Source organism: Brachyistius frenatus, unplaced genomic scaffold (assembly GCF_029030835.1).
Source record: "Brachyistius frenatus isolate BFR_SWC_R1_liver_20210118 unplaced genomic scaffold, ASM2903083v1 Contig_58, whole genome shotgun sequence".
NCBI lineage: Eukaryota > Metazoa > Chordata > Actinopteri > Embiotocidae > Brachyistius > Brachyistius frenatus.
In genome coordinates this window covers 758,986-771,757 of record NW_027210657.1, presented here as the reverse complement: position 1 = coordinate 771,757, position 12,772 = coordinate 758,986, and the positions used below count along the sequence as shown (strand labels likewise).

The 12,772-nt window shown below is 39.8% G+C and overlaps 1 protein-coding gene across 2 annotated transcripts in view; it reads right to left on the bottom strand.

Moving 5' to 3' along the window:
* The window catches only part of coro2ba (coronin, actin binding protein, 2Ba), a 44,131-nt gene extending 38,038 nt beyond the window's left edge, over positions 1–6,093 (bottom strand). The window contains exons 1-2 of one of the 2 annotated variants that reach the window (XM_069705628.1): positions 5,929–6,093; positions 3,661–3,774 (exon numbers count right to left, since the gene is read on the bottom strand). In XM_069705628.1, the coding sequence (XP_069561729.1) occupies positions 3,661–3,675 (15 nt within the window). In that variant the 5' untranslated portion in view covers positions 3,676–3,774; positions 5,929–6,093. The remainder of the gene's footprint in view (positions 1–3,660; positions 3,775–5,928) is intronic. The other variant, XM_069705630.1, reaches the window with a different exon arrangement.
* Between the last annotated feature and the right edge of the window lie 6,679 nt (positions 6,094–12,772).

The window sequence follows — 12,772 nt, the reverse complement described above, 5'->3', positions numbered from 1 at the left end:
CGAACTGAACAGCCCTGAAGACGTAGACACACACATCCAAACGATTTTAGGTCAAAAAGCGGCAGATGAACAGGTTTTCTCTTCCGCTGGTATCACAAGACCTCTAATACTCTGCACCCATTTAGTAGTAACAGGAGTTATCCACCCACCTACACATAATGCATCTGCCAACTGTGTGTGCCCTCCCTCTCATGTCCACACACACACACACACACACACACACACACACACACACACACACACACACACACACACACACACACACACACACACACACACACACACACACACACACACACACACACACACACACACACACAGAGTAGATGAGAACAGAGTGTCCAGATATAGTAATAATAATCTCATGCTGTGCCCTGATGTGCTAGCTGTGTTGGCAGTTTTCCGCTACACCACTGAGAGCAGCATGCCGGATGTAGCACGAAGCATCTCACTCAAGAAAAATAGATTCTTGTACTTGGCATTTTGATTCATGAAAGCTCTAATAAGTACTGAGCATCTAACTCCTCAGCAGTTTTAAAAGTCTTTGTACAAGCACTTTGGCAGCATTCAGTGAAGCTACACGCAGGATTGATTCGGCAGCCTACAAGTACAATAACATCATCCAGCCATTTAGGAACACAGTACCCTCAGGTTGTTTTTACAAATCATATTACGATTTTCAATTTGAGGTGTTATGATATTTGGTGGCAATATATGGGATAAACCTCCGGGCCCAAAGAAATCTGTGCCAGCAGACTGAAGTGTTGGTCTTAAAAAGCTAAAGAGCTTATGGTCCCGCCTCACAGAGGACTCAGGCCATTGCAGCCATGTTTGAAAGCAGAGGCCACGGATTTAAACTTGCAATGACCTATTTTCTCTGTCAGCGTTTTTTTTTTTTTTTTTTTAATGGCATTTTCTTTCTTTGTCAGCTGATCTATCTACTAATGCATTTCTTTGACGGTTACCATTTATATTGGTTTCCTGGTTGGCAGGATTCCTTTACGTTATTTAGCAGAAACAACACACCAAATATTGACCAATTTGTCTCAAAGACAATTCAGAATTTCATCTGTTTATCAGTTTACATTTATCGCCGCTTCAGTGATTAATAATCTAGCGAGTAATGTTTCAACATCACTGTTTACTTTGAGAAAAAAATAATCCTTGATGCACTTGTTTAGACAACAACAACCTGTACCTTAATAAAAGGGATATTTCCTTTGATAAAGTGCCAAAATTAATTGCCATTTTGATGATTCTTGGCCATAAAATATATAACTATGCATCAACATTATATTCTTTCTGTGCTTCTATTGAATGTTTTGTTAATGCGAAATGGTTTACAACAAAAAGTCAGTTCATAATGTCCTAAATTAGACCACAGAAACCTTTGTTCTGACAACCTTTCTCGTGATCATGTAACTAAGGTTTTGACTTGCAGATGTGCTAATTAGTATGAGGAGAAAATCCAGGTGTCACTGTTAACACGTAAACGTCTTTCTCCCCTTCACAAATTATTGTAAATCTATGGTGTAATGACAAGAGGTCAAGCCAGACCTCAGATGCTGGTCTGGTACTAAGTAGTCATTGCACGGCCTTTCTCTCTGTCAGTCCGTATCTGTGTGCTGAGGGGTAGAGGGCTGTTTAGCCCCGTCAGCACAGAAGCTCGCGTCCTGTATCCCTCCCAAGGTGACTTTTCAGCTGTTGGCAGGCAGAGCCATGAAAACAGCTCCCCAGACACTCTCTCTCCCTCTCTCCCTGCTTCTCCCACACACCTATCATATTTTAGATACCACAGGGGGAAATGTGCTTTCATACCTTTCCCTACAAAGATGTCAAAGCATGTTTTTGTCTTACCTGTCTCTCTCCCCCCCCCCCCCCCTCCACACACACACACCTAATTTCCATACTTGCAGTTGGGAATGAAAATGAAAGCAAACACACACACACACACACAAAAAAGAAGCTTGTATTCATTAAAATGTACTTTAATGCCTTTGGCTTTGTCTACTGTGAGATTTGGGCTGTGGCTCAGCGCCAACACGAGCACCTGACCTTTTCCTCTTCCAGTTCTCACAGTGGAGAATGTCCACCTACGCAGCAGCACACACACCTCCTACATAATCTCTCTCACACACAGGCTGAAAATTTTTACTTTGAGAGCAATTGTCTGTGAATCTGTGTGGTTTTGTGGGAGAGATTTCAGCCTGGAAATACAACATTTACTATTTTCTATTAACAGATCATACGGGTGGAAGTTGCAGGTGTGTGACCATAAGTGAGGAAATAGGCCATTGTCCTGTGTCTACAGTAGGTCATCTATTTTGGTCCAGGTTAATTCTCTACATGGGAGTAGGTGTGCTCATTTCCTCTTTCTCTCTTTCTTTCTTTCTCTCTTTCTCTCTGTGTTAATTGATTAAGAGGATTCAACCGGCTGCTGCACCTTAAGCAGACTGCAAATACCAATAAACACTCAGGTGCATGTAAACACTCACCTAACTTTAGGATCAACTTTAGGATCAACTTCTGATCCCCCCTGATCATGCACACCCACGCAGACACAAACACATTTGTTGTTGGTGCTTGTGAGGAAACTGCAATGACTTGCATTAATTCCCAGAGGTCTAACCATAATTGTCACCATATTCTTAACACCAACACTTGCCCTTACATTAATCAAAAACAAAGGCTAATCCCTGAAATTGAGCGGTTTGCCTTGTGGGAACCTCCTTCTAATCCCTAATGTGCCCTGAATCGCTGTGGTACGACTGTTTGAACCGTATTTTCCATTTACTTTTATATCTTATTCATTAGGCAGATGCTGTTGTTCAAAGTGTTGTACCAATGAGCTAAAATCCAAGCAACAGTAGGTCAGAGAAGCTACAATATGACTGAAGCACACTGGTGAAACATCAAAATCTTCACATGAAGTAGTTGTAAATCCACAGTAAGCCAGAATTTGCATATAGTAATTGGAATCTTTTTGTCTATTAGCATTATAAATCACTATTTGTCACCAAACACAAGCAGGCTTTAGGAGACATGATTTACTTCTGTAGCTGCAGGCACACAAAACACAAAATCAGTATTACACTAATTATCAGTTCTCATGAAAGAAATGAACCAAACACGTTAAAACAACCCAACCACCCAAATGTTATCGGCATGACGACAGTAATCCAACATGAACCATAATTGAGTTTTACAACATTATAGCTGCAGGTTTGTCTTTAGATGCCAGGCCTGATATTTCCTTCCGTCTCTGAACACAAGGTCTTTTTGAATAAAGTTTTAATAGGTCCTGCACAGATACAAGAATAACTTCTTCATGCCCAGAAGGATCTGACACCAGCTGGTAAAAGACTGCAGATTTGAGAATGGAACTGATTTTGGTCATGACCAGACTGCATTACTAACAAGAGGACAATCATGCAAACACACATTAAGACACACATCCTCAGGCAGCAACATCCTGATAACCTGATTCCACACAGGAAGTCAAACACTTAGCAAAAACTCATCTTCAATCATCCACTGAGAAAAAAAAAAGCACAGCACGAGAATAACGCCGCAAATAACCTTTACAGTCCCTCCATGCAACCGTCAACCCAAATCACGAGTGACACCCTGGAAGTTGTTCCCCATCTGAAGCGGTCTTACCTTTGTGACAGTCATGCAGAATCAGTGGGTGAGGAGCAGGCCAGTGTCCCCTTCAAGCAAAGAGCAATGCCGCAGGAGTGGCAAAGTGATGAGGAGGAGAGGAGGGCAGCTCTGCTGAATATGCAGGGAGAGAGGGAGAGGGAGAAAAGAGGAGGGGACAGACAGGTTAGTGTGTCTGTCTCACTAAGCACGGAGGGGCTGATTGCTGCTGCAGTGAAGTAATGGCTGGCAGTCGGCGTGCGGTTGGTTACTACAACAGGGAAAAGCTCCCCGCTAGGATACACCCCTCCCACCTCCCTCTCACCAACTGCACACACACACACACACACACACACACACACACACACACACACACACACACACACACACACACACACACACACACACACACACACACACACACACACACACACACACACACACACACACACACACACACACACACACACAGTGATGATGCACTCAAAGTCTGGCTGCCCTACTCTCCCTCGCTCTCTCGCAATATGATTACTGATGGACTAATACAGCTTATTGATGATCAGTCAGGCAGGGCTGCAGGAGGAGGCAGCGGCAAAGCTGCCTGGGACAGGAGAGGACTGCAGAAACAGAGAAGGAGGGAGGGAGGGAGTTGGACGCCGTGTCGCAGTCTGCTACTCAGGCACAGAGCTAGCTGCACGTCATCCGGTGTCTATAAATGTGTGTGTGTGTGTGTGTGTGTGTGTGTGTGTGTGTGTGTGTGTGTGTGTGTGTGTGTGTGTGTGTGTGTGTGTGTGTGTGTGTGTGTGTGTGTGTGTGTGTGTGTGTGTGTGTGTGTGTGTGAGTGAGTGACTCAGGCATTAATGAGAAGAGACAAGAGCATTTGACAAATTTGCACAAAGTCCAAACAACCTTGACTGTAGTAAATTCTGTATGTGAAAACAGTTCAGAGACCTCGGCACATACAAATGGATTTAAACACATATGCACAAAGTAAAAGTTGTAAAGCTGTACTTATGAGGACAGTCTTTGACTTTGTTTACCTCCTTAACCTTCACCTACTTTCTACATATGTCCTTGGCCAAAATTCAATATCAATCAACAGTCAGGGGAATCAAATTGCAATGATGTGGCCATATTGTATTGTTATTTTAGCACAATATGTTGTTTACATGAAAGAAACGGGAGTTAAAAATGAATAAATCCGATTTTGTTTTACATACAATATCTGAGTTTCATCTGAGAGGAACACAACTGATCATTAGTTAGATTTGATTTTTCAATATCTACGGATTTAAGCCCTTGTTATACACTAAACTCTGCTATTGCAAACTGTTATTGTGCACTTACATCCCGACTGTTGACCTTCGAATTTTATAATTAAACGCCGTTATAGGTTTTAGATCCAGAAAAATCTCTCAAAGAACTCACAGATGGTGTGATATCTTCATTCAGGACTGTTCTCTAATGTTTTTGTTTCTGCAAAAGGACCCGAGTGTAGTAGCACAAAGACACCCACCCTCACTTACAGACTAACACATCTTTGTCATACTAATAGTCCAAAAAGAGGGACACTAGAGACAGGCCAAGATTCCAACGCAGTTACCATGGCTTAACTTCCCACAGCTGAGTGAGACTCTTCTCTAGTGGCTGCGACCCACAATACTGGCTTTGTGTTGTGCATTTACATGCAAGTGCTTTGTGCTTGTGTGTCCTGTAAGTGTCTGTACATGCTGGAGTAAAGGTCACGAGGATAAACAGAGTCCAAACTGAAGGACATGACAGAAATTGTCCATTGCGGTGAAGACATCATGGTGTTCTTTCTGTAGCTTTTTATCACAGTCACTCATATTGTTAATCAGTGGTCACTTCGCACCTTAGTTTGTCTTTAGGAGTGTCATCTGAGGCCCCACTCTCTGTACTTCCTGTCTGGAACAATAGTATTTCCTGTGTCTGTTTGCATGTAGTGGCTGGGGGATAGAGTCTTTAAAACCTATGTGGAAATATCTGAAATGTAATACTGTGATTTATATTTGTTGGAAATCAGTTGTACATTATGAATCATGACTACAGTAGCATCACAGTTGTACTTCATTCATTCAAATGACCAAAATAATTAAAAAAATAATAATAATAAAAAAAAAAAATCCTTTTTTATTCATTATAGTACAATAAGAAACGCTCTGACATTTAAACCCATTTAAATGAACAGAACATGTTAAGTCATTTCTATAACCGACGTGAGTATGACCTAGTGTGAAATCGACATGTTGTGCTATAGCACTGACTCACCTATGTTTAATTCTTCAGGACCCTGGAAGCACGTCACGTCTTCTTTCCAATTTACACCAGAAACAGAGGTGTGGGAGGAAAAGACATCATCCATCCAGCGGGTGGATTTGGCAAATCTGGGGACTTGCAGACCTGGAGGAGCCACCACGTCTCATGTGTTCCACCACATGGTCATCTTCAAAGGAAAAGAGGAGCGAGCAGAGAACAAATGTAGAAAATGCATAGTAAAAGTCAATATGCATGTATGTCAGCAACATTCATTATGAAAAATGCAATATAAAAAAAATACAGCAGCAGTCACTGTCTGGCTCATTTGTATGCTTTATATCCATTAAACCTTTTTGTTCCTGTGAATTATACCAAGTCTGTTTTGCATTAAGGATTTAATTTTCTTGTTGTTTACTATTCTGACCCTCTGACATCTTTGCAACCAGGAGGGATCCACCATATGTAACAGTTTGCTGCCCTCTTGTGGTGAAATCCTTTCATTACCTCCAGGTTTTTAGGTTTACACTGTCAAACTTAAATCTGGGGATTCTGGGGATCTATCTGTGTATTTTAGAAATAATCACTTTCTAATGAGCTGTTAGTGTCTATTTTACACAATAAAATAGATTAAAAAATAAAACCACCACTTTATGGAGCCATAAAAAGGGAATATAGTGGGGATTTTAATAGAGAAAAAAAATACAAATCTGTCCACGGTTGTATCTTTAAAATCAAACAAAAGAAATTAATGATTTTCAATCTTACCTTTTCCATCTACCTTAGTACATGACAACTTTAGCTTTTTTTTTTTCTTCCATTTTACTAGCTTAGCTGAAAGAAAAACAAGATGCATGTGCATTGAATATGGGTGTAAAAATATATATATATATATATTGGAATTATTAAAATTGAGAATAGTTTAGAGAAGAGACCTGGATGGTTTTTTTTTATCAGACATACACTTTGGTACGACACATCACCAATCTCAGCAGTGTAGACACTGGTACAGCTGTGTATTAGTGGGATACCACTTCTCTAATCTTTAAATCTAATTGTAATGTCTATGTCTTTTGTCTGGACCCACAGTCTGTAGTAAAGTTTTGAATTGAATAGAATTGAAGTGAAGCCAATATTGTGACTTTTTGTGTGTGTGTGTGTGTGTGTGTGTCTTATTATTTATTATTTATTGTGACAACAATCAATGCAATACAATAAAAATGTTTCTGTCAAAGTTCCCTTTTATTTGTGCAATAGTAACTATGTGCAGCTGAGATCTACGTGACTTTGTATACAGCTTTATTCGTATTTGAGCAGGAATAATAAACGCGGTCCCATTTTTGCAGACATTTGCAATCGAGGCGAGCCAGCAGCTGTTTATTAGCTTAGCATCTCTTTTTGTAAACCGTCATTAGTCGACACCAGCAGAATAAGAAAATACCAATACGACGGTTTGACTGTGCCACTGACTTGAATACCGAGGATGTGCAAAACCACAACAACAATCAGACGGCTCACCTGAAGAGACCACGTTGTAAAAGCGCTCGGTGAGATGACTCATCCGACTAACAGCAGCTTGCACAGGCAATTTAAGACCTGCAATGTTTAAACAATTTCGTGCTCGACGTGAAGCCGACACATTCACCATCCCAGAAACGGACCTGCACCATTAGTCGCTAACAACACAAAACAAATGTAATTACCGTCTGTTGCTTCAATTATAGCCTTAATTTGTTCTCAATCAGGCAGAAGTGTTTACAGTATATGTTCTTTTCGTCCAAAATCGGGGAATTGAGGAGGGTGGTAGCTGTTAGTTTGTTGTTAAACAAATAATAAGGAGTAAAAAAAAACCTCCTCGATTTTTTTTTTTTTTTTTTTTTTTTTTTTTTTCTAAAACACTGAACCTTGTTGCAATTTGAAATTCATATCCACAGATGGTGCTGCGTTTCTGTCCCCTGAAATTACCCACGTGCTGTGTCACTCTTTTTGCTCTGTAACTAATTCCTGTATTTCTTTTTCATTCTTCTGCTTTGCTGGCCCGCTGACAGCAAAGAGGGGGAGAGAGATACGAGTGACGCAAGGGAAAGAAGATGACGAGATGCAACGAAGGTATGTGGTCAGATTTTTATCCACATTTACAGTAGATGGCGTGCACCAAAAACCAAATCAACCACCAGAATGGCCAAGTCCTTATTTATAGTAATGAGCAGTTTCCCCCCCCCATATTACTCCAGCTCTTTCTGTACCCTGAGTCAGCCCCCACCCCTCCCAGATCCCCTAACACTAGCCACCACATGATTTCCCCTCACAGAAATTGTTGCTCTAGTGGTACATTTAATGCACAGCGGCTCAAATTTCGGCTTCCCCGGTGCACAGCATAGTGTTCCAGCCAGCCACAGTCTGCACACAAACCACTTCCTCTATATCTGAGACAAAGTGAAGAAGAAGAAGAAAAGAAGAAGAAGAAGAAGAGGGGAGAGCGTGTGTAGGACCATAACGAAATGTGTAGAGGCAAAGCAGCTGATAGAGGTACACAGAAATAGGAAGTATTGGAGAAGTGGAAGTGACAGTGATTGAGGTTCAAACTAATAAGTGTGGCGTATTTAATAGAAGCACACGCTCACATTTCTCACAAGTGCGTGCCTCTTTGTGTAGGTGACGCAAAACTCTGCCCTGAGCAGACATTTCCACAGTTTATTCTCTCAACGCACAAACGTATCGCTCCAGTCGCTCCTTCTCTGCAAGTCACCTTCCACAGATACGTTTCCTTTCCCAGAGCTTCTCATATGCTTTATTTTTTCACCTGCTGGTCATTTGGGGCAAATTCTCCTCTGTCCTCTGATGGTAATTTTTTTTTTTTTTTTTTTTTTTTAAATCCCTCCCAGACCTTCCTAGACCCTGATTTATGTCACTCTCTTTTTTAAATGACCTTGGTTACCCTGTTGTGGAGTTCTAAATAGTTGGATTTACATTATTTATATCTCATTAGGTAATACTGCAGATGATGTAATTAAGATGTTTAAGGAGTGAGATATGTCATTCAGTGCTTACAGTGTTGCTCCCTTCTGGAAACACATCCAGACTGAGTAACCAGATGCACCGCACGTATAATTTTTTTCTTTTTGTCTCTCTCTTTGTCATTGTGTATCTGTGTCCTCTCACATACACATTCACCACACACAGAGTCTGGAAAACAACTCACTCACAATACGTCAATGACAGCAGTACAAAGGCTTAACATGTGGTAGCAGTTAGACCTTCAGTAGACTTAAAATCAAGAAAGAAGTGACTGGAAACAGCACCCGGCTTCTTGTCAAATATAAATACGGCAGACAAAAGAGATACTTTTGACCTCATACACTTTATCAGGTTCTAATATAAATCACCTTTAATTATAGGACATTAGCAGTGACAGAAAAGTAGGAACTACTACACTACTCTACTCATTTTGTGTACAATAGCCAAAGACTATATGTTTTGTTCTCATAAAATTCAGTAAAACAAAAAGGAGGAAACACATTCAGGACATATATTTCCCTGAGAATCATCCACTGGACTGATGGAGAGAGTCAGTTTGGCCGACACTGCACATTTAGATATTTTTCTGGTGGGCTCTGTCCCCACCAATGAATTTCAAGTGTTTTATGTTCATTTGGTTTCCATTTGGTGCCAAGCTGAAGGATACAAAACTGGCACTTGACAAATTTCTGACTTGTTACTGGATATTTTAAGGCCTTACTGTGTCATAATCCTGCTGAGGCAGGTATATATATTCCACAGATAATTCGGATATTGAATAGGTCAAAGTGTAAAAACGTATTGTATTTTTAATAATTACTCAAGATTAATGAGTCAGTGACAATGTACATCATCCTTTGGCTTCAGTGAAAATACTCTTACAGATTCTATTATTACCGTATTTTATGGGATAAATCAGAATCTATAAAAACAATTCCCACAATCCCATTGAAATAAGCTCTTTGTGTCCTACATCACTACCAAGATACAAAATGTCTTCTTCTTTTGTCTCTTTCTTTGATTGTTTCATCTAGCAAAGGTGGTCTGAGCAAGTTGTTTTGATCCTCTGTCGAGATGTCAGTATGTGGTTGTGTGGTCTACCTGTCTCGAAAGCAGCCAGGACGGACAGGCTAGCTGCAGTGCAGCGCTAAGTCCGACGCTCTTTCTCCAATTAGTGCAGCTCCTATCATTGCTTACACAGCTTGTCGGCCAGCCTGAATGTTTTCTCTCCCAGGCTTCGCGCTAACAGGCCACGGCTTATCATAAAAGCAGAGGAATGCTATTAAACCTTCTGCAGAAGTCTGAGTCTCTTCCAGTGTACTGATATAAGTGAAAGCAAAGATTCATGGATAGTGTTTGACTCTTGAGGGTCAAAAAGTCAGATCAAAAATGGAGAAACAGAAATCTAATTTCTGACAGACTCAAGAACTACTGGGTGGTTCTTGAATCAAAAATGTCTTCCTGATCCTTAAAACCGAAGGCATTTTCTACGATTTTGTGTCTGCTCTTTAGCTCTTTTTTTGTTTTCTGGTCTATTATTGCATTGTTTATTTCTGCCAAACTTGAATCATAACTGCTCAAAATTGATTGCATTCCAACGTCCCTCTTGATTGTGTTTGATTGAGCTGGTAATCAAAGCCGGAACACGCGAGAAGTCTGATTAGTGCCAGCCGCTTGAAACCAGTGGCATATTTCTACCACATGGAAGAAGTGACATAGAGTTGTTCAATCTGGACGTTTGCCTTGATTCATTATGACAAAGCAATTTAAATGCAGTTTCCACAGAACTCAGGTATTGGATGATATTAAAATCTCTCGGAGAGACTCGAGGATATCACAGAGATATTACACAATCAAAAGCTCACTCCAGGCGGCGTACCTCTTGATTATTATGTGCATTTTTGCTGTAGACTGACACAAAAGAAAATCATGTAAACTGTCGGAGAGACTGTTGTTGTCTTGGTAACCATGTGGCATGTTTATATATATATTTAAAAAAAAAACAGATTCAAAACATGTAGCAGGTAATAGGGCATATACACAGTCACATCTGTGTGGAAACAGCTGGTGTGAGGAGCAAGTATTTGAAGTTGTGAGAGGGAAAACAACCACACTAATTGGGTGAAAGGCCTGCAGGACCAAAAACAACAATCTATTTATCTAAATCTGTGTGAATCCAGGTTGGCTTTCACTGATCAGACAGACATAGGCTGATAAATCGTAAATGTTTTGCTTTGTTTTTTACGTCATGTGACCACTGATATTGAAGCATTTGAAACAGTTTATAAAACCGAAGACTTGTTTGTAACCAGAAGTCTTCAGCTACAGAATTGACTCAGTGCTCATAAACTGTGAAATTACACGGGGGGGGGGGGGGTTCCAGCCGTCGACATCCACAGGGGACTTATTTACCTGCCCCTGGCAGAGGAAAGACGCTCAGCATGCAGGGTTCCTGTGCAGCTCTGGACCCTGCTCCAGGAATCGTGCCGTCCCCTTGCAGTAAATCACAGAGCGGCAGGGGTCGTTGAAAAAGTTTGAACATCTGAGTTGGTATTCCCAGCTAAACATCTCATTCCTGGACACCAGTTGTTTGGCAGAGAAAAAAATGGGGCACCAGCCAGCGATATATCTTGGTAGTTTTTGGTAAAGGTAGCTGTACATTTTTTTTTTTCTCCCATGGCTCATTATTCATACTTTGTTGTGGAGGGTATGTGATGTGATCTTGAACGTTATGTGCCCGGTATAATTAGCAAAGCTGTGGTGTTTTTGTCTGTCTGTACTGTGTGTATGGAGCCCATTAAATGTTTTATAGTCCTAGTACAAACCAAAACATTACATCTGATCATATCATTTAATCCAAGTCTGTTCAAATGGGCCCAAAGATGGCACGCTTTAATTTTAATTACTTATAATATATTAAATTGTATTCCTAAGAATCAAATCTCCCTTAAAGCTTTATGGCATCACGCTAAGACAATTATTTCAGATTTGACTGAAATGTGATGATGAATAAAAATTACTTCCACATATTTGAAGGCAAACATGCCATTTTTTTTTTTTTCAGTAATAGCAGCTACTCTAATCAACTTTTTATTGTAAACTAGAATTTGGGTAGATAGTTATTTCTACTGTTTCATTGATTTATGAATCCCTCCAGGAAATTATGATCTTGCTGTCTTGCTATTGCAATTATTGATGCAATTTCAACCAATGCAATTTTGTAAAATTCCTGCAATTTTTCCACATTAAAGTACTCAATAGAAGCTCTGCTAAAGGCATTATGGCACACAAAAAAAGCTTTTCCAAGTAAAATTTGCTTTATTAATAAAAATGATCCCTCATTTACCATCAGGAAGTCTTTGTCATCATCTTCAAAACACAGCCAATGTTGATTGAAAAAAAGGCAAAATAGAAAGTGACATGATTTATGAGAAATCTGGTTTTACGAGAATTACAATCTTTTAGAGATTAGTCTTCATTATTCATGCTCACAGTATGGGTTGAATTAATGCCATCTAAAAGGCATTTAAACCACTGTTTTTTTGTTGTTGTTTTTTTTTTTTTTTTTTTTACAGAGGATGATCTTCTTAGAGCCCATGATTCTTTAAGTTTGGAAAATAAAATATATTTCCTGCTATTTTTGGTGAACAGCATGCTTAGTATCATAAGAAGTGATTACATCTGACTCTTCATCTAGAAGTTAAAAAATATATATATATATATATTAGCAATTTATTTTCCTTAACTTGCAATTTTTGCTAATTCCTGCAATTTTACCACAAGAAAAAAAAAAAAAACTTTGCAAATTGCATTTTTCAAAAAGCAGCTGCATCATCAACCT